General features: G+C 42.8%; 2 protein-coding genes and 3 non-coding genes across 12 annotated transcripts in view; all 5 read left to right on the top strand.

Moving 5' to 3' along the window:
* LOC111961854 (zinc finger MIZ domain-containing protein 2) overlaps positions 1 to 10,928 on the top strand; it is a 41,259-nt gene extending 30,331 nt beyond the window's left edge. For 6 of the 8 annotated variants that reach the window (XM_023984442.2, XM_023984441.2, XM_023984445.2 and 3 more), the window contains 2 exons: positions 9,360 to 9,575; positions 10,367 to 10,928. In XM_023984442.2, the coding sequence (XP_023840210.1) occupies positions 9,360 to 9,575; positions 10,367 to 10,474 (324 nt within the window). In that variant the 3' untranslated portion in view covers positions 10,475 to 10,928. Of the gene's footprint in view, positions 1 to 9,359; positions 9,576 to 9,976; positions 10,047 to 10,366 lie in introns of all 8 variants that reach the window. The other 2 variants (XM_023984446.3, XM_023984448.2) reach the window with 2 other exon arrangements.
* A 3,093-nt stretch (positions 10,929 to 14,021) lies between these two features.
* On the top strand, positions 14,022 to 19,488 carry ppiab (peptidylprolyl isomerase Ab (cyclophilin A)). Its single transcript, XM_023984451.2, has 5 exons — positions 14,022 to 14,186; positions 16,691 to 16,721; positions 17,422 to 17,510; positions 18,002 to 18,174; positions 19,043 to 19,488. The coding sequence occupies exons 1-5, from the start codon at positions 14,118 to 14,120 to the stop codon at positions 19,173 to 19,175; spliced, it is 495 nt and encodes a 164-aa protein (XP_023840219.1). The 5' UTR covers positions 14,022 to 14,117; the 3' UTR covers positions 19,176 to 19,488.
* LOC111962851 (small nucleolar RNA SNORD35) lies at positions 16,771 to 16,852 on the top strand. The gene has a single exon (XR_002877144.1). It is a non-coding gene; the product is annotated as a small nucleolar RNA SNORD35 (small nucleolar RNA).
* Positions 17,669 to 17,751, top strand: LOC111962850 (small nucleolar RNA SNORD35). The gene has a single exon (XR_002877143.1). It is a non-coding gene; the product is annotated as a small nucleolar RNA SNORD35 (small nucleolar RNA).
* On the top strand, positions 18,284 to 18,365 carry LOC111962852 (small nucleolar RNA SNORD35). Its single transcript, XR_002877145.1, has one exon. It is a non-coding gene; the product is annotated as a small nucleolar RNA SNORD35 (small nucleolar RNA).
* Positions 19,489 to 22,738: the final 3,250 nt, after the last annotated feature.

Below are 22,738 nucleotides of genomic sequence, written 5' to 3' on the forward strand. Positions count from 1 at the left end.
TCTGACTCCAACTTTATTGATGTAATTCCTCTCAAAACAAGTCAAAATGATGCTCATTGGAATAAATTTTTGATTTCCAGATATGAATAATGTGTGTTTGTGTGTGTATTTGTGTTCGTCAGCACACAGTCCTGCTAACTGAACTGTAAACGACATCCAAGATACAATACGTCAAATAGAGAATATTTCATTCATTTTCAGATCTAGTTTGGATCAGCCTGTAGTGTGGTTTTCCACTTTAATTTTGAGTGYGACTCCAAATCCAGACCTCCATGGGTTGATAAATTTGATTTCCATTGATAATTTTTGTGTGATTTTGTTGTCAGCACATTCAACTRTGTAAAGAAAAAAGTATTTAATAAGAATATTTCATTCATTCAGATCTAGGATGTGTTATTTTAGTGTTCCCTTTATTTTTTTGAGCAGTGTATTTAAGCAATATACAACGGGTGCGTCTAATCCTGAATTCTCATTGGTTAAAACCGCATTCCAGCTGGTTTCTATTCCACAAGTAACCACTGGCTAAATCTATGACGTTAAAATGCCCATTTAATCTGTTCCATCAGACTGCGCAATCCACTGTCTCATCAACCCAGTCAAGCAATTTATGAACTTGATCTCCACTATAAAAATAATCTAGACTTTATCTCCCATTTCTTTTAGACTAACATTTAGTTTTCAACAGCTGAGATATGTATAAACCTTGCTGTCTGTCTCTCTGAAATTTGCAACATTGTTTCAATATTCAAATCTCCAGCTGTCCCATAGTAATGAACGTGTCGGGATGAGACCGACAGGCAGGCTACTTTTCTCAACAGGTCAAAATCATGAATCAGCATCATTTTTATTTATATATATATATATATATATATATAACTATCAATAGAAAACAGGTTAAATGAAACAAAAAGCAGCTAGTTTGCAATCTTTCCAGCTTCAGTTTGAAGTGATTGTGTTAGCTGTGTTGTTGCCTAGCTCTCGAACAACAGTGTCCTGACGAGCACATTTTCTATGCCAGGTGAAATCGTGTATCATTGGCTCATTGTTATGGATGTACAGTGCATTCGGAAAGCATTCAGACCCCTTTTTCCACATTTTGTTAAGTTAATATACAGCTTTATTCAACAACAAAAAGTGTTTTAAACCATTCTCATCAATCTACACACAATACCCCATAATGACAATGCGAAAACAGTTTATTTAGAAATTTTACAAATGTATTAAAAATAAAAAACATACCTTATTTACATAAGTATTCAGAACCTTTGCTATGAGACTCAAAATTGAGCTCAGATGCATCCTGTTTCCGTTGATCATCCTTGAGATGTTTCTACAACTTGATTGGAGTCCACCTGTGGTAAATTCAATTGATTGGACATGATTTGGAAAGGCACACACCTGTCTATATAAGGTCTCACAGTTGACAGGGCGTGTCAGAGCAAAAACCAAGCCATGAGGTCGAAGGAATGGGGAAGGGTACCAAAAAATGTCTGCAGCGTTGAAGTTCCCCAAGAACACAGTGGTCTCCGTTTTTAAATGGAAGAAGTTTGGAACCACCAAGACTCTTCCTAGAGCTGGCCGCCTGGCCGAACTGAGCAATCGGGTGAGAAAGGCCTTGGTCAGGGAGGTGACCAAGAACTCGTTGGTCACTCTGACAGAGCTCCAGGGTTCCTCTGTGGAGATGGTTGTCCTTCTGGAAAGTTCTCCCATCTCTGCAGCACTCCACCAATCAGGCCTTTATGGTAGAGTGACGAGACAGAAGCCACTCCTCAGTAAAAGGAACATGACAGCCCGCTTGGAGTTTGCTACGGTGAAGCATGGGGGTGGCAGCATAATGCTGTAGGGATGGGGGTTTTTTAGCTGCAAGGACTGGGAGACTAGTCAGAATCGAGGAAAGGATGAACGAGGCAAAGTACAGAGAGATCATTGATGAAAACCTGCTCCAGAGCTCGTAGGACCTCACTGGGTTGAAGGTTCACCTTCCAACTACCCTAAGCACACAGCCAAGGCAACGCAGGAGTAGCTTCGGGACAAGTTTCTGAATGTCCTTGAGCAGCCCTGCCAGAGCCCGGACTTGAACCCGATCGAACATCTCTGGAGAGACCTGAAAATAGCTGTGCAGCTATTTCAACCTGATGGAGCTTGAGAGGATCTGCAGAGAAGAATGGGAGAAACTCCCTAAATAAAGGTGTGCCAAGGCTGTAACGTAGCAAAATGTGGGAAGAGTCAAGGGGTCTGAATACTTTATGAATGCACTGTATCCAAACAAATGTCACGAGAAAACAGCTTATGCAAATTCAGCTACTTTGTTGTTATTCTGGCTGCACTGTTTGACGTGACTAGGTTATCCGTAGTTAGCCAATAGAACGAACGACCATCAGGCTTGGGTAGCAACTCTAGATTTGTGTCAGGACTATATCTTGTGGAAAGATTAAATAGTATGAATAAATTCATCAAAATAATTTTTTAAATTAAAATGTCAATCATTATTTGAATATGTTGATAACCGGTTGTATAAAAGTGATAATGCCCTCGAAGCTGGTGTTTGCTGGATATATTGGCATGTTTTGCCTGCCCTCGACTTAGTCTCGGGCTAAACAACACCCATGCCAATATAACCTCCAAACACCTGCTTCTCAGGTATCGTCACTAAAGTAAGTGAGTGGGTGTGCTATCTGTCCAATATACCACGGCTAAGGGCTGTTCTTTTGCACGACGCAGCACAGAATGCCTTAATACAGCCCTTAGCCGTGATGTATTAGGTGCCTTATTGCTATTATAAACTGGTTACCAACGTAATTAGAGCAGTGAAAAAAGATTTTGTCTTACCCGTGGTATACGGTCTGATATACCACGGCTGTCAGCCAATCAGCATTCACGACTCGAATCACCCAAGTTTTATAATATCCTATATATTAAACTACCAGCCTGTACCGTTGACACCAGGCAGGATGGGCCATGGACTCATGCTGCTTACGCCAAATCCTGACTCCGCAATCAGCATGACGCAACAGAAACCGGGATTTGTAGTACCAGGCAACAGCAACAAAAAATTCCACTCAATTAATTGTCCAGTGTTAGTCATCGTGTGCCCACTGGAGCCGCCATTTCTTGTTTTTAGCTGATAGGAGTGGAATTGGTGGTCGTCTGCTGCAATAGCCCATCCGTGACAAAGACTAACGAGTTGTGTGTTCCGAGATGCCGCTCTGCACACCACCATTGTACTGTGCCGTTATTTGCATGTTTGTGGCCCACTTGCACAATTCTTGCCATTCTCCTTCAACCTCTCATCAACACACTGTTTTCGCCCACAGGACTGCCGCTGACTGGATGTTTTTTGTTTGTCGCGCCATTCTCGGAACACCCTAGACACTCATTTGTGAAAAGCCCAGGAGGCTGGCTGTTTCTGAGATACTAGAACCGGCGTGCCTGGCACCGATGATCATACCACACTCAAAGTTGCTTAGGTCACTCGTTTTGCCCATTCGAACGTTTAATCAAACAGTGACTGAATGCCTCGATGCCTGTCTACCTGCTTTATATAGCAAGCCATGGCCACCACGTGACTCACTGTCTGTAGGAGCTAACCATTTTTGTGAAAGGGTGTGGTATACCTAATTGAACTGGCCACTGCTTATTATAATTATTATAATAATGTGTTGTGTGTGGTGTATATATTATAATATATATATATATATATATATATAGTATATATATATATTATATATATTATATATAATATATATATATATATATATATATATACAGTGGGGAAGAACAGTATTATACATACTGCGATTTTGCAGGTTTTCTACTTAAAAGCATGTAGAGGTCTGTAATTTTTATCGATAAGGTACACTTCAACTGTGAGAGACGGAATCTAAAACAAAAATCCGAGAAAATCACATTGTGATGATTTTTTAAGTAATTATATTTGCATTTTAATTGCATGACAATAGTATTTGATACATCAGAGAAAAGCAGAACTTAATATTTGGTACAGAAACCTTTGTTTGCAATTACAGAGATCATACGTTTCCTGTAGTTATTGACCAGGTTTGCACACGCTGCAGCAGGTGATTTGGCCCAACTCTCCATACGACCTTCTCCAGATCCTTCAGGTTTCGCGGGATGTCGCTGGCAATACAGGACTTTCAGCATCCCTCAAAGATTTTCTATTGGGTTCAGGTCGGAGACTGGCTAGGCCATCCAGGACCTTGAGATGCTCTTACGGACCACTCTTAGTTGCCCTGGCTGTGTGTTCGGCTCTTTCATGCTGGAAGACCCAGCCACGACCCATCTTCAATGCTCTTACTGAGGGAGGAGGTTGTTGGCCAAGATTTCGCGATACATGGCATCCATCCTCCCTCAATACGGTGCAGTCGTCCTGTCCCCTTACAGAAAGCATCCCAAAGAATGATGTTTCCACCTCCATGCTTCACGGTTGGGATGGTGATCTTGGGGTGTACTCATACTTCTTCTTCTCCAAACACGGCGAGTGGAGTTTAGACCAAAAAGCTCTATTTTGTCTCAACAGACCACATGACCTTCTCCCATTCCTCCTCTGGATCATCCAGATGGTCATTGGCAAACTTCAGACGGGCCTGGACATGCGCTGGCTTGAGCAGGGGGACCTTGCGTGTGCTGCAGGATTTTAATCCATGACGGCGTAGTGTGTTACTAATGGGTTTTCTTTGAGACTGTTGGTCCCAGCTCTCTTCAGGTCAGTTGACCAGGTCCTGCCGTGTAGTTCTGGCTGATCCCTCACCTTCCTCATGATCATTGATGCCCCACGAGGTGAGATCTTGCATGGACCCAGACCGAGGGTGATTGACATCATCTTGAACTTCTTCATATTTTTAATAATTGCGCAACAGTTGTGCCTTCTCACAGCTGCTTGCCTATTTCCTGTAGCCCATCCAGCCTTGTGCAGGTCTACAATTTCACCTGAATATCCTTACACAGCTCTCTGGTCTTGGCCATATTGTGGAGAGGTTGGAGTCTGTTTTGATTGAGTGTTGTGGACAGGTGTTTTTGATTACAGGTAACGAGTTCAAACAGGTGCAGTTAATACAGGTAATGAGTGGAGAACAGGAGGGCTTCTTAAAGAAAAACTAACAGGTCTGTGAGAGCGCGGAATTCTTACTGGTTGGTAGGTGATCAAAAATATTTATGTTTGCAATAAAATGCAATAATTAATTACTTAAAATATACAATGTGATTTTCTGGATATTTTGTTTTAGATTCCGTCTCTCACAGTTGAAGAGTGTACTATGATAAAAATTAGACCTCTACATGCTTTTGTAAGTAGGAAACCTGCAATATCGGCAGTGTATCAAATACTTGTTTCTCCCACTGTATAATATATATATATATATAGTATATATATATATATATAATAGGTATGTATGTGTGTATATATATATATGTATGTGTATATATATGTATGTATTATATATATGTCCATGTATGTGTATATATATGTATGTATATGGTGTGTGTGTGTGTGTGTATGTATGTGTATATATAGTGTGTGTGTGTATATACACTGCTCAAAAAAATAAAGGGAACACTAAAATAACACATCCTAGATCTGAATGAATGAAATATTTTATTAAATACTTTTTTCTTTACATAGTGAATGTGCTGACAACAAAATCACACAAAAATTATCAATGGAATCAATTTATCTAACCCATGGAGGTCTGGATTTGGCGTCGCATCAAAATTAAAGGTGGAAACAACCTACAGGCTGATCCAAACTTTGATGTAATGTCCTTAAAAAAGTCAAATGAGGCTCAGTAGTGTGTGTGGCCTCCCACGTGCCTGTATGACCTCCCTACAACGCCTGGGCATGCTCCTGATGAGGTGGCGGATGGTCTCCTGAGGGATCTCCTCCCAGACCTTGACTAAAGCATGGCTCGATCCTGGACAGTCTGTGGTGCACGTGGCGTTGGTGGATGGAGCGCAGAACATGATGTCCAGATGTGCTCAATTGGATTCAGGTCTGGGGAACGGGCGGGCCAGTCCATAGCATCAATGCCTTCTCTTGCAGGAACTGCTGACACACTCCAGCCACATGAGGTCTAGCATTGTCTTGCATTAGGAGGAACCCAGGGCCAAACCGCACCAGCATATGGTCTCACAAGGGGTCTGAGGATCTCATCTCGGTACTTAATGGCAGTCAGGAACCTCTGGGGAGCACTGGAGGGCTGTGCGGCCCCCCAAATAGTAAGCAACCCACCCATGTGGACGTCGGGCCCTCATACCACCCTATGGAGTCTGTTCTTGACCGTTTGAGCAGACAACTGCTCCATTTGTGGCCTGCTGGAGGTCATTTGCAGGGTCTGGCAGTGCTCCTGATCCTCCTTGCACAAAGGCGGAGGTAGCGGTCCTGCTGCTGGGTTGTTTCCCTCCACGCTCCTCCACGTCTCCTGATGTATGGCTGTCTCCTGGTAGCGCTCATGCTCTGACAGACACAGCAAACCTTCTTGCCACAGCTCGCATTGATGTGCCATCCTGGATGAGCTGCACTACCTGAGCCACTTGTGTGGGTTGTAGACTCCATCTCATGCTACCACTAGAGTGAAAGCACCGCCAGCATTCAAAAGTGACCAAAACATCAGCCAGAAAGCATAGGAACTGAGAAGTGGTCTGTGGTCACCACCTGCAGAACCACTCCTTATGGGGGTGTCTTGCTAATTGCCTATAATTTCCACCTGTTGTCTATTCCATTTGCACAACAGCATGTGAAATTTATTGTCAGTCAGTGTTGCTTCCTAAGTGGACAGTTTGGTTTCACAGAAGTGTGATTGACTTGGAGTTACATTGTGTTGTTTAAGTGTTCCCTTTATTTTTTTGAGCAGTGTATATATATATATATACGACTCCGGGATGCTGGCCTTCTAGGCAGAGTGCCTAGAAGAACACTAGGACATGTAGAATAATGGTGAAGACATCAAAGCTATGAAATAACACATATGGAATCATGTAGTAACCAAAAAAGTGTTAAACAAATCAAAATATGTTTTATATTTGAGATTCTTCAAAGTAGGCACCCTTTGCCTTGACAGCTTTGCACACTCTTGGCATTCTCTCAACCAGCTTCATGAGGTAGTCATCTGGAATGCATTTCAATTAACAGGTGTGCCTTGTTAAAAGTTTGTTTGTTTGGAATTTATTTTCTTCTTAATGCGTTTGAGTCAGTTGTGTTGTGACAAGGTAGAGTTGGTATACAGAAGATAGCCCTATTTGGTAAAAGACCAAGTCCATATTATGATAAGATCAGCTTGAGTAAGCAGAGAAACGACAGTCCATCATTACTTTAATTAAGACATGAAGGTCAGTCCAGGATATTTCAAGAACTTTTAAAGTTTCAAGTGCTGTCACAAAAACCATCAAGCGCTATGATGAAACTAGCTCTCATGAGGACTGCCACAGGAAAGGAAGACCCAGAGTTACCTCTGCTGCAGAGTAAGTTCATTAGAGTAATCTGCACCTCATAAATTGCAGCCCAAATAAATGCTTCACAGAGTTCAACTAACAGACACATCTCAACATCAACTGTTCAGAGGAGACTGCGTGAATCAGGCCTTTATGGTCGAATTGCTGCAAAGAAACCACTACTAAAGGACACCAATAAGAAGAAGAGACTTGCTTGGGTCAAGAAACACGAGCAATGTACATTAGACTGGTGGAAAACACTGCCGTGTGTTTCTGAGACGCGGAGTAGGTGAACGGATGATCTCCACGTGTGTGTGATTCCCACCGTGAAGCATGGAGGAGGTGGTGTGGGGTGCTTTGCTGGTGACACTGTCAGTGATTTATTTAGAATTCAAGGAACATTTAACCAGCATTGCTACCACAGCATTCTGCAGCGATACGCCATCCCATCTGGGTTGCGCTTAGTGGGACTATCATTTGTTCTTAAACAGGACAATGACCCAACACTCCTCCAGGCTGTGTAATGGCTATTTGACCAAGAAGGAGAGTGATGGAGTGCTGCATCAGATGACCAGGCTTCCACAATCACCTGACCTCAACCCAATTGAGATGGTTTGGGATGAGTTGGACTGCAGAGTGAAGGAAAAGCAGCCAAGAAGTGCTCAGCATATGTGGGAACTCCTTCAAGACTGTTGGAAAAGCATTCGTCATGAAGCTGGATGGGGGAATGTCAAGAGTGCAAGCTGTCATCAATATATTTTGATTTAACACTTTTTTTGGATTACTACATGAATCTGTATGTGTTATTTCATAGTTTTGATGTCTTCACTATTATTCTACAATGAAGAAAATAGTAAAAAAATAAAGAAAAACCCTTGAATGAGTAGGTGTCCAAACTTTTGACTGGGACTGTATATTATGCTATATATAATACTGCCGTTAACTTCAATGGAATGTGCCCTTAACAGATGCACACTTGTCAGGACTAAATCCTCTAATATATTATAATTGCATAGTATACTTTTAAATATGTACATATTGGACATCTTAAAGTGTCTGACAGGCAGTGACTAAAAGTAGCAGTAGTATGGTAATGGAGTAACTCCTGAGAATGTGTCCAATATCAGACGACCATCTCGTGTTTCCAATTACACACATCGAGTATGTCCCAAATGGCACCCTATTCCCTATAGTGCACTACATATGAACAGAGCCCTACAGCCCTGGTCAAAAGTAGTGAACTATATAGGGAATTGGGTGCCATTTGAGATTCAACCATTGACTGTCCTTGACACAGTAGAGTAGTAAGTCAGAGACACACAAACACTGTTTTGCTGTGGTTCCAATGGTACAGTTGGTTAGAGAATGGTGCTTGCAACGGCAGTTAGGTGGATCCTGAGTAGGGTGAATATCGTGTGTTTGTGTTCACCGTAAGTGGCTTTGAATAAAGGCATCAGCTGATTGACCATGTTACATTAGTTTTGCCTGAAGCTACTTTGTGTGCGTGCGCACATTTTTTATAAAGTGATGTATTCATCTAAGTTATCTAAGAGTGACTGTCATGCCCTTCTGGCTTGTGTGTACAGTGAAGAGCCTTTTGACTGGGCCTGGAGAAGACAGCATTTACACACACACACTCTTACAAACACACACACACCTGCAGGCGCTCACGCCTGTCACAGACAGCTGCTCAGCTGTCCAAGAAAGTATTTTAGAGAGGGCACAAAGCATCCACCATTCCTCCTCTTCACTTCTCTCTCTCTCTGTCACACACACTGTGGAGCAGAAGTCGTGAAGGATTCATTCACACCTGCCCTGAACGTAACCTCCAAATAACATCATACAATGTAAAACTCGATGTTCTCTCTTTCTCCCTTCCTATCCCTCTCTTCCCCTTCTCTTTCGCTCTTCATCAGATGTCCCACTCTGGCCGTATGGACCCTTCCCATAATGCCCTGCAGCAACAACAGCAGCACCAGCAGGGTCTTCACGGTAACCAGAGTATCGGAGGCGGCGTTGGCGGACAGATGCAGCAGCGGAACTCCAATACCCAGAATGCCCGGCTGCAGACGGAGGGTTCGTTCGGCCTGGGGGGAGCGGGTGGAGGAGAGGGAGCGGATCACACCCTGGACGTAAGTCACTACCTTAGCCCTGTCACACCCATATGGAAATGGTGTCCGATACCGATAACTGATATTTTCTAGACACAATGATAGCCGATACAGATATGGCAAAAACAAGTTTTCTCCTTGTGAGATTGGTCAACCGCTGCGATAGAAAACATCCACTTTGCAAATCTGTAAGGTACACATTGGTTTGAAAATGCAACACCAATGAGGAAGTGGTTATGATTCATGCAGGTTTAAGTTAAGTGTGTACATGTGATGCATGCGATGCCATTACCAAGTCCTATATTGGGCATACATCCTAAGTGATATTGCTGGTGTGGATATTGGATCTGGGCCCATGTGGGTGGTTTTATACTAACCCCCACCCTCCCTCTTTCACTGGGGACGGGGCGAACCGGTTGCAGGGGAGGAACTTCCACAGATCATTCTACTTCGACAACCGTAAGACAACCATAAGACAACCGTTAGACAACCGTAAGGCAACCACACAGAAAGCCAGCTAGCTGCTCGTTCAGCGATACTGTAGTTTGAGTTATATTGGGCATGTCGAACTGAAGCTATCTGAAGCTACCTTCACTCTTGGAAAGAGCTTGTTTTTTGCCACATCCATGTGCCACAAACAAACCTTTCTCTCTCTTTCTCTCTCTACCCCTTTCTCTCTGCTTTTTCAAAATCCATTTATTTTAATTCAAGACGCTTTATTGGCATGAAAAGCGAAGGAAAACGTCAAAGCAACAATAACAACAATAACACTTTCTCTCCCCCTTCTCTTTCTCTCTGTTTTCCCTCTCCAGCTTCTCCCTGAGCTGACCAATCCAGACGAGCTGTTGTCCTACCTGGGTCCTCCAGATCTACCTAGCAACAGCAATGATGACCTGCTCTCTCTGTTCGAGAACAACTGAAGACTCTCTTCCTTCCTCGTTTAGGGACAGCTTCATCCTATTGAGAGGGGGGAGGGGACGGGACTGAGAGGGATTCATGTTTTTATACCCCATGCCTGCCCATCCCTACCCTCTGTGGACCAGACCAACAGGAAGGTGCAGAGGGTAGTGAGAGACAGACATGACTTTCTCTGTCTGGAAACTCTGTCAAGACTGTAGTGTTTTTAGACTCATTATAAAGCATCCCTTTGCACTCTGGATCCATCAAAAAAAAAAAAAAAAATCCAGTGAAAAATGGGACTGCCTGCACTGGCCAGCCGCTATACCTGTAATGTTCTTAAAAAATCACAAGCCGAAGGATTTTCAACTTTTTAAAGGACCTTTTTAGAAACCAGAAAAATTAAGTGTTATGTTGACTTTCCATTGTGTATTTATGATTGTGGAACTTGTCAATAAACGAGAAACAGACAGTGGATCTCTGACATGACATTACATTATTTAGTGTCATAAATAAAACTAAGAGTTGTTGTTGTTCATTCTAAATGGGAGTTATGAATGCTGAAATGAAGATATGTAGTGTTTACACCAGGGCCCGGTTTCCCAAAAGCATCTAAGGCTAAATTAGTTTTTAGAACCTTCGTAGGGGGGAATGTTAAATTTAGTGAGCTGTTTCCCAAAACATTCGTTATTAACGTTGCACTTAAACGCTCATAGGCCTGATTTTAACGCCCGCCCCTGACCGCTAGTAGAACAGCTAAGTGCTTCGTTAGAATCTTTTTACCCTCCCGCGTCACTTTATTACACCGATCTCGCTAATCATAGAATCACATGGTTTATCCATCTCTGTGACCGCCGAAAACTTCAGAACAAAGTTGAATACAAATACACAGTTGCCAATGTCTTTGCATTTGATACAAACAAGCAACGTATAAAAATGTTTCAAATAAAGCCGAGATGACTATTCAAATAAAAAGTAGGCTATAGGCCTATTATAATCATACTGAAATATATTTAATGTTCAATCGAGTTCTATTTTGCTACTTTTAGGCTAGGCTACTGTCTGTAATTAGTCAATATAGTTAATGTGTAGCCTAACGTGCTTAATGATGTGCCAAATAGAATAAGCTGCATCAATATTTGCAGCAGTAGGCGGTAATATTTCTCTATGAGCTTATCCGTCGTAAGTATTGTGAAATAATTCTAATGTTAAGGTAAGATTTGGATGGAGAAAGCTGATCCGAGAGCAGCGCTCCCGTTCTTTCGAACCTATCAGTATCGACACATGCTCCAATGATTCATTTAGCGACCGTTCGCTCTACGTTGTGTTTTGGGAAACGCGTTACCTATTCGGTGTTGTAGGAAATGTGCATAATTTAACGCCTAGAACAGACCAACATTGCTTGATACATTCTGCAGTCCAACTTTTTCATTATGTAATCCAAAGTTGTTACTTGATATATGAGCAACAAAAGTTCAACATTCACCTTTTGCTACTGTTAAGTCTACGCATACAATTTGATGCACATGTTGGATAAATCCAATGTATGCACAACACAGAACAAACGCGCTGCAGCTGCAGCATTCCATTGTAAATTAATGTACTTGGTGTACCAAAATGCAATGAAGCAGTTGGTCTGCTCCAGGCATAAAACCATTAAGCCAATTTCCATCAGGAAACTGGGCCCTGGGCAATGCCTACAGTACACACCTTAATGTATCTATACAGATGAGGTCATACAAAGCCAGCACACAAAAGGAGATGGGAGGGATTTTGTAGAGAGAAAGAGCAAGAGAGACAGAGAGGTGTCTCATATCAGGCCAGTTGGTAAATAAGGAAACTACTAGATGTTTGAATTGTTTGTTTTTCCCTGGGTGGGACACGTGGAGAGGGAGTCAGAAGCCAGACATGGGGAACTCACCTCCACTCGCACCCTATCTGTCTCTGGTACTCCTACCTTCTCACTCTGTCTCTCTTTCATAACTATACTGCATAGACATTTAAACATGCACAAATGTACACACACACTTTCAACACGATGGGAATGGATCGAAGCATCCCCAGTGAACTCCTGTGAATTGATGGAGAGAGGACAGGTGGACAAATTATGCTCATATTTCCCATATGTCAAGAAGTGAATGTGTATTCTCCCTCCATTCCTTCCTCCCTCTCTCTTCCTCTCCAGTCCAGTAACACACATTTAAAACAGTCTATTTCCAAAGTTTAAACAGCCTTTATGCTTCCTTTCTCTGGGTCCTTAGCCTGAGTGGACTATCTGTCTGTTCCCACCCCTCTGAGGTTGTCATTGGTTTGTAGGCCTAACTGTTTAGAGCACCAGATGTTGGATGTGCAATGTTTAGTTTAAGAACATCTGTATCCAATTCATTTTTTAAAATAATCATGATAATATTGTTGTTTGTAGAGTAATTAAAGTGTTGGTGAAGCTGTGCACATCTGTCCTATATGTGTTTAAACTAGCAGAGGTTATGAGTTAGGACATGTGTCAAATTCATAATGTCAGAAGACATATGGGTGCCTGTAATTCACACATTTTACGATCATAATGAGTAAGATTATATGGACGGGGGACCATATCCTAGATCAGCATTCTTAACCTGAGATGCTTTGTGAATGTGGGCCATGGTTACTATATGAGACATGAACAGCATATGCTATGTAAGAATTTGTAATGGTTTATTATTCTCTAGATGATGATGCTTAGAGGCTAATGTCAGTTAATAATACAATTAATGAAATGTTGAATTGTTCTATTTAAATGCACACCAGTTTTTCTAAAGATGATTTCCATATTTTCCATCCGTTTTCTAAGTAAAAAATGTCACTTCTGAATGATCAAGTTTCCCTAGTTTTCTATTTACTGTATTCGGTACCCCTAGCTAGTGTAGCAGGGTAGGCTACAGGAAAGAACACCCTGATGTCATTCCATGTTCAGCAGAACTCAGGCTCGAGTCAGCAACCCGATACAATCGATTCATCCGCAACATTTCAGGCGTGGCCCCCAACGCATGCTGTAGCATCACGCAGGCACACACAGCCCTTTTCAAATCTGACAATCAGAAGATTATTCACAATGCAACACAAAAGCTCTGTATTTTATTACAATCTTTCGTGATGATGTCGCATACATTCCGTGAGCGCTTTGTCCAGCGGTGATCGAGAGAAACAGGCCATTCCCGACCCGTTGCACCATACAGATCCATTGATAACTCACGTTTATATTTGAGCCATAATGGCGATTTTATTCGGCGGGAGACGCCCTGGAATCCACGAACGCGCCACCGCCAGAACACACCCACATTTCCCCTGGCAGCGCATTGGGCAGAATACGATATCGTCATATGTATGAACCACAATGGGCCAATCCAGATGTAAAACATTAGTCCGTCCCCTAAACCTTGCTGATCAAACCGGTGTGCATTGTTCTAATTTATTCACCCGCAAGACCTTTAATTGGTTAAAAGCGATGTCACTCAGCAGCCCCAGTCTTCTTATTGGTTCTCATTGCCTCCGGGGGCTTCCCTTGGTGCGCATATATATCTCGTGTAAAGGGCAGCATTTCCGTTCCGATTCAGCTGCGGCACCGTCCTGTATCTACTGTCTGCACTCGTGTAGTTTCACAAAAAAAATAAAAGTTTAATCCCAATCATGCCTAACCCCAGAGTTTACTTCGACATCACTATCGGCGATACCCCCGCCGGAAGGATTGAAATGGAGGTAAGGAGTAAAGCAAATCGGCTTTTTGGAGTCAATTAACTTTCTGCTCTACTTGAACCTTTAAAATAATTGCTAATTTCTCGTTCGGTTTATTCTAACTCGCTGCCAGGTAGGTGACTGCACCCGAGATGCTGTCAGACGGGGTCCACGTGCTGCTCTAACATGTTAGCTACTTTACGAACAATTAAACTTTAGGTTCATTGAAAGCTTAACTCTTCTCGTACCTAACGAACACTAACTAATCTCGCTTGATTTGCCCACATTTTAAACTGTCAATTGATTGTGGTTTGTATTTGCGGTTAGCGTTGACTGGCCTTTAACGCGGTATGTGTTGCATTTTCATACCGGTTCTCTTAACTAAATCGCATTTCTTTCTGAAGCAGAGTTTGAAGCACTTGCCGTGGTGTAAAATATATCCATCGCTTTCGTTAACTTAGTCATATGTTACTCCAGTCTTAGACATGTGAACGTAAATGTTGTAATTGCATTGATTCGATTAACGTAACTAGCTAGGTTATGTGCTGTAGCTAGCTAGTCGCCGCACATGCAATTTTAGCCGGTCGCCATTTTCAGCATCCCTCTTTCGTCGCGCCAGATGCCATTTTGAAAAAGGAGGGATGCGGGTTTGGAAGGGAACAAAACGTACCAAGAAGCACTCACCGCAGCCCATGCTTTGATTATTTACAATCGTTAAAATTGGAATACATTTAGATTGATGCATCTGAATAACACTAATGCTGTCTACCAGCCATATTTGCTAATTGCCCAAGGAGTATGTGGCCTATGCGCCCTCAGTATATCCGCAGCACATCAGATAGCATTCATTATTCATTGTTGGGTAAGCTGTATTTTGCAAAATGCCAGACATGTTTAGTCATCTGGCCATGTGGTAAAATATCGCTGCTATTGTCATTGCGACTGTTCAATAATTGTGTTCCATTCAAACACAAGGCCCTGGTTCCCAAGGCCCCTGCATATCCCCAGTGCCTAGTGCCCATTAATTTCACAATGAGATCTCGTTCCGCTACAATTTATGACATTAAATCTCCAGATTTCGTGTACTGAAGTTGTAGGTGCAGTGTTGGCACCAGATTGCATGCTTGCACCGTTTGTTGCCCCTTCCAGGAGCACGTGGACACGAAGGCACGCTTGTCCCCCCGCAAGGCCTCAGCGAAATCCGGGAGAATAAAATGCAATTCCTACTTCATCAAATTCAACATTACCTTCCAAACGGCAAAAGTGACTATAGTGGCGATTCTTGTAGCGTTGACTTTTGCTGCGTTTTGTACAATTTGGTCTCCCAACCTTTGTCATCCTGTGGGAGGGAGCACGTGTCCGTGTAGCGACTCCATTGTTTGACGCAGAGGCCATGCTGACGCCAGCAACAGGCCTTGGTCTGTTGGTGCTTGCCAAACTAAACAAGTTAGCCGGCAAGCCCGGTAGATCTCGGTATCATTTGGCCATGGGACACAACTGCCCTTAGATAAGCCTCTATGGTGCTTGGCCACTTGGTCCTACAGCATTGGTCAGCTCCAGAGGTGGAGTGGGTTGGCCTTCATTATCACAGTCAATGGTCTATGATAGATTCATTAAAACAAACATTTGCGCTTTGTTCCTAATGTAAGGTTGGATAAGGTTAGCAGTGGGGTTAGGTTGTATAAATCAAGCCTTGGAAATAGGTGGTTTAGCCATTGACTTTGTGGCTGTGTTAACTGGTGACTTCCCTTTTCTGCAATGAACTTGTTCCTGAGTGGAAAAGTACTAGCTCCAGATGTGGGTGTGTCTGGGGCTAGAAGGGGGGGAAGTGGGGAGGAGAGCTGCTGTGTAGACTGGCGCATGGTATTCCATGCAGAGTCCCTCCCAGCACTGTAGCTGCCCATTGGTGGGAAAGGCATGTTGTGAAGGGGCTTGTATGTTGCTGTTATCACTTCAGATGTTGACACTTGTCAGGAATATAATATAGATGTGTCTAGGGGCCAGTTACACTGTCTTCCATCCCTCCTAATGCTTTAAAAATGTGTAAACTGTTCCTAGATTAGTGCCTTAAGGAAAAGTATAATTTAAACTTTTACCATGAGTGGTTAGCTGATAGTGTAATGTGAGCAGTTGTATTGCATACGGCAATATGAGATGGTGCACACTGCTCATGTGGTGGATTTCTGACATCATTGCCTGAAGATGTGGTGGCCGGTTGCTAGTCTGTTGCCCCGGACTGTCACATGATAGGTTGGATATTAACAGCTTCTGTAGCTTCACCTCGGCTTAACACCAGTCTTGATCTCACATGGGAGTTCTGGTGAATCTTAACGGAGTGAGTCTAGAACACAACACCTTGAACCAAAGGTCTAGCCCATGTCTGCCTTGGTTCCTCTATTAATGCTTTAAGTCTTTCCCTTCCAACCCTGCCTTACCCTCATGTTGTTCATAGTGTCAAAGGCTCTTTCTGCATGCTGTTTGCTCTTCATGGATTGTATGCTAATGAAAAGCCATATCTTTTCTTGCAGCTTTTTGCAGATGTTGTCCCCAAGACTGCAGGTAAGATGGCTTCAATGATTGAAATGTCCTTAATAATTCACACATCCTCTGCAAATGATGTTTCTCACGATGGTCTTCCAAGCCTTGTGGTTGTGACGACACTGCCTAATGGCAACAACTGATGCAGTCATCTTCCCAACGCTCCTCAGCCCCTTCCAAAGGTGCCTCTGTCATGCCCCCCAGATATACAATGAACTGCTGATGCATGTAAATTGGAAAGGGCAGGTCTGCTTCCGATAAGTTAGCAGTAGCATTGTGTGGCCCGCTGTGCTGTGAATGGGTTTACTAGGCAGAGTGGGGCCCCAGCCTATTGTTAGTCCTCGTGGCCTGGTTGACAGCCTGTGAATTAGGCCCTGCAGACATGGCCTATTTGCTGCCTCTGCAACAGACTGAGGTTGTGATGCACATGTGGTTAGCTAGCGACCATATTCTAGTGATGTCAAACATATGGGCCAATCTGTTTGACTCAATGATTCTACTATTCAGTAATTAATGCAACTGCAATGCTTTATCACCCAAAAAAGTATTGACTTGTACGTCATCTGTTTCAAAGATATAATTACGTGTACTCGAAACCAACCTTTCCAGTTTTTGATATTTCAATGATCAGAGAACCCCTGTATTTTGACTTGATGCAGCCTTTATGCCTTTAAGCTGCTATGCACAGTCACTGATCGTGACGTTGCCTGTTTTCCCCCAGAGAACTTCCGTGCCCTGTGCACTGGGGACAAGGGGTTTGGCTACAAGGGCTCCAGCTTCCATCGCATCATCCCCGGTTTCATGTGCCAGGTGAGCAGGGGGTATGACCTGAACCTAGATCAACGTGTGTTTTCTGAGATGCTTTCTGAATACAGGCACTGATCTGATCATAGCTGACAGCTGCAACCAGGCCCAAAGCTGGACTCCAACCCACCATATGTTTAATTGACTGATTTACACAGGTTCTCTGCAGCTGATGTTTATCTCACGATGGTCTTCCAAACCTTGTAGTTATGACGACATTGCCAAATGGCAACACTGATGCAGTTTCAACAAGTTTTTTTTTTTTTAAACAGGACCCTTTCCAGTGGCATGATTAAAAAAAAGGAGTTATACAAATGAAATGGCCATGATCTACTGAATCTGTCCTGATTGTCTAGCCTACATAATCTCGTTGTTAGGGTATCCTTTTTATTTTTTTTATTTTTGCATACTGGTTTTTAACTGCATTGTTGGAAGGGCTTGTAAGTAAGCGTGTTCAGGGCATGTGACAAAATGTTGCTTTCTTTGCCTACCTTCAGGGCGGCGACTTCACCAACCACAATGGAACTGGTGGCAAGTCCATCTACGGCAACAAGTTTGCTGACGAGAACTTCAACCTGAAGCACACAGGCATGGGCTGTCTGTCCATGGCCAACGCTGGCCCTAACACCAACGGGTCCCAGTTCTTTATCTGCACTGCTAACACTGACTGGTGAGGCATACATACACGCAGTAGACACTGACTGGTGAGGGGGCGCGCACACGCAGTAGACACTGACTGGTGAGCACACGCAGTAGAAATTTAATGCACATTACCATTCTGCAAGTGATGTTTCTCACGATGGTCTTCCAAGCCTTGTGGTTGTGACGACACTGCCTTATGGCAACAACTGATGCAGTCCAACCTTCCAACACTCCTCAGCCCCTTCAATGGTGCCTCTGATACATGCGTGCACTACTCGTGCTGTCTAAACAGGCAGACTGATCTGATTTTTCACTAATTGTTTATTGACGATCAGCTCTGAAAGGAATAGGTCAAAAGACCAATTGATGGAAGGAAGTTGAGAATTGGGCGACCGGTGTAAACAGCCTTATGCTCTGACGTGACTGACGCAGCCACACTCGCAGCAAACTGGTGTCCTTCAGGGCAGGGCACCACTGGCCTGAATGTTTTCACCAAGCAATAGGGCTGTTATGGTCATTTTATAATGTGTTACTGGTGATTTATGGATGAAGACCATGAAGAACCTTTTAAATATGGACATTTAAATATTTTTTACAAATTCTTTTATTTTAAGGATGTTCTAGTTTACCCATTAGCCCTGGTCCTGCTGTAGTTCCCACTTCTAGGGTAACATGCCAGGGAGAAGGGCAAGAGAATGTCTATTTTGAGTTGTTATACATTTACCTTTGCCAGACAATTGTTACCCCAAATTCCATATTTGTCACAGCCCTATGGCTATAAACATTCTGTTTTGTTTGCCTTAAACCTCAGGAATCCTGTCTGCTAGTCAAGGAAGAACACTGCCATAACCCCTCAGCATTGGTACCCGCTGACTCTTACCTCTTTATGTCTGTAGGCTGAACGGCAAGCACGTTGTGTTTGGCAAGGTGGTCGAGGGCCTCAACATCATCGCTAGCATGGAGAAGAAGGGTTCCAGCAGCGGCAAGTGTTCCGCCAAGGTCGCCATCGCTGACTGCGGAGAGCTCTGAGCGTCCCTCCCTTTCACCCCTCCTTCACACCATCCCTTCACCCAGCTTTGAGCCTTTCCTCCCTTGTTCCCTCCATGCAGCTCTAAGCATCAACATCTCCTTACTTCCCCTTTATCTCTCCCCTACCCCAGAATCAAAAATATTCCCTAATATTGAGATTAGTTTTTTTACCATTCCTCTCCCTTAGGGAACGGTTTGTCCTGTGTCTGAACTTGTTTCATTTGTGGCTTGCCTTTATTTTGCATTTTGAATTGTCCCATGTGGACCACTTTTGTTTAACAAAATCAGAATAAAGTGGCAAAAGACTCCTTAACTGTGACTGCATAAGAGTGGATGTGTGAATTTGAAGTGTTTTGGTATATGGCACTACATACAAGTGGTCAGTATTTGTTGTGGTAGGTGGTTTCTTTCTGGTAATGTGAATTAAGTTATTCATGTTCTTTCCAACTATATAATTAATAGAAACCTGGGTATGGCTGTGGGTACGCAGACCCATGAGCTACTGCGGCCCCTCATGTTTCCGTCCCTGGCCCACGTGATTAGTTGACCTGGATTAAGCCAATGTCACAAGTCATGCTCCACCAATACAGCACATTAGTTTCAGTTCACCAACTGCTTTGCTCTTTTACTCACCCTGGAGACTTAGTTGGACATGCACCTTTGTCTAGAGGACATTTACACAAACCTGTAAACTAAAATTGCTGAGGATGTTTGCTTTTATGCAATTCACACCTTTCACCACCGGAGGTGAGCCTAGTCTAACTATTTAGTGCTATGCTTTAAAGGTCCAATGCAGCTCTTCGCTACTCATTTCACAATTAAGTACGTTACTTTCAATGTAAATGGTCAAACAAAGGTTAGCAAAAGAGAATTTATCAAGTAGGGATTTCGTTAGTACGTTCAGTGGGGAGGCGAACAACCTGTTATTGGCATAGGTTTGGAATTGGTCAAAATTGCTTCCTGGTGAGAAATGGACTGTAAGTTCAGTCTTTACAAATGGCTTATACACTAAATGAGCATTATTGCCATTTTTGGTGTGAAAATAAAACAAATCATGCTCTTGACTGGGCTGGAAATGTGAGTAGTTGGTATCTAGAACGGTAAGCAAATGGTTACCCTCACGAACACCCCTGCAGCTTTTCCACTTCACTGACAGCCTTGAGTAGATGACAATGTGAAGCTTGATTACAAGCCAACGCTAAAAGATTTCTCAGTTCCATTTTAATACTGTTAATTGGTTTAAAATCGCAGGCATTGCACTTCACATTGTTGTGCAGCCTGTCACTAGACACCCAGTGTCTTGACCCATATACCTGTTGTGACGGTGTTTATTTTATGGTTGGTTATGGCACCTACATAAGTGTCAAACCCCACATTAAAAATGTTTTTACCTGCCAAGAAGTTCTTTTAAAAGTTTGTTTCTAAAATCCTTTTTAATGAATGCTTTAGTCTTGAATATAGTTTAAATAAATAGAACATACACTGACGCTGTCAAAGCGTTATGACCATTTTGTGCGACTACTTGGACTAAGAAATTACTGTTGACACGTCAAGCATTATGCCAATATTCATATAAGCCAGGTAGGTCAGTCACATATGTCCATATGTCCCAGTCATCAGCAAGAGCGTATTGGGGTAGGTGTAGGTGCGTGACTGACAATGTGTGCATAATTACAATGGTAATTTAATACATTTCATATAACAATGTGGACTTCTTCCACATGTTACATCCTTATCCTAAAATTGATTCAATAGTTCTCTTTCCTCAATCTACACACAATACCCCATAATGACAAAGCAAAAACAGCTTTTTAGAAATTGTTGGTAACTGAAATCACAAGTTTTCAGACTCATTACTCAGTACTTTGTTGAAGCACGTTTGGCAGCGATTACAGCATCGACTATTCTTGCGTATTGTGCTACAAGCTTGGCACACCTGTATTTGGGGAGTTTCTCCCATTCTTCTCTGCAGATCCTCAAGCTCTGTCAGGTTGGATGGGCGCGTTGCTGCATAGCTATCTTCAGGTCTCCAGAGATGTTTGATCACGTTCAAGTCCGGGCTCTGGCTGGGCCACTCAAGGACATTGAGACTTGTCCCCGAAGCCACTCGTGTTGATTTGGCTGTGTGCTTAGGGTCATTGTCCTGTTGGAATGTGAACCTTCACCTCAGTCTGAGGTCAACAGCGCTCTGGAGCAGGTTTTCATCGAGGATCTCTCTGTACTTTGCCCATTCATCTTTGGCTCGATCCTGACTAGTCTCACAGTCCCTTCTGCTGAAAATATCCCCACAGCCACCACAATGCTTCACCGTAGGGATGGTGCCAGGTTTACTCCAGAGGTGGTGCGTGGAATTCAGGCCAAAGAGTTATATCTTGGTTTCATCAGACCAGAGAATCTTGTTTAGGTGTCTTTTGGCAAACTCCAAGCGGGCTTTCATGTGACTTTTACTGAGGAGTGGCTTCCTTCTGGCCACTCTATCATAAAGGCCTGATTGGTGGAGTGCTGCAGAGATGGTTGTCATTCTGGAAGGTTCTCCCATCTCCACAGAGGAACTCTAGAGCTCTCTCAGAGTGACCATCAGGTGGTTCCAAACATTTTCCATTTAAGAATGAGGGAGGCCACTTATTGGGGACCTTCAATGCTGCACACATTTTTTGCTACCCTTCCCCAGATCTGTGCCTCAACACAATCCTCTCGGAGCTCTACGGACAATTCCTTCAACCTCATGGCTTGGTTTTCGCTCTGACATGCACTGTCAACTGTGGGACCTTATATAGACAGGTGTGTGCCTTTCCAAATCATGTCCAATCAATTGAATTTACCACGGGTGGACTCCAATGAAGTTGTAGACACATCTCAAGGATGATCAATGGAAACAAGATGCATCTGAGCTCAATTTCGACTCTCATAGCAAAGGGGCTGAATACTTTAAGGTTTTTTAGTTTGTTTTAAATAAATTTGCCCCCAAAATAAATGTTTTCACTTTGTCATTATGGGTTATTGTGTATAGATTGCTGAGGAAACACATTTATTTAATACATTTTAGAACAAGGCTGTAATGTACAAAATGTGGAAAAAGTCAAGGGGTCTGAATACTTTCTGAAGGCACTATATGTAGGTGACATAAACAGCCATAGAATAACTACCGTGGTAGGTTATGTTGGTTTTTACATGCTTATGTAGGTCTCATAACCAGCCATAAAATAATGCAATGTATATCATAATGGGTCTAAATATGTGTCATGACAGTGTTATGACTATATTATAACTGGTTATGACAGCTGTTATGACATGTTAAGACTGTCATAACGTGTTATGATGCTGTGTGTCATGTCAAGTGTTACCTAAGTCGTTATATTCTGTCATTGTTATGTGAGATGTGAAGCTCCTGTAGTCTATAGCTCACTATTGATCAACTTCATCTATTTTATTTGTTGTAGTTGTTTCAGAGGATCATATTACTGGGCCTATTGACTTATAGCTCGAGTTTTGTTTGTCCCTTAACCCTCGGGAATTAGGTCATCGCTTGATGACCATGGTAGAAAGAACCAAACTGTCCATAT

The sequence above is a fragment of the Salvelinus sp. IW2-2015 genome, linkage group LG4q.1:29 (genome assembly GCF_002910315.2).
Source record: "Salvelinus sp. IW2-2015 linkage group LG4q.1:29, ASM291031v2, whole genome shotgun sequence".
Taxonomy (NCBI): Eukaryota; Metazoa; Chordata; class Actinopteri; order Salmoniformes; family Salmonidae; genus Salvelinus; species Salvelinus sp. IW2-2015.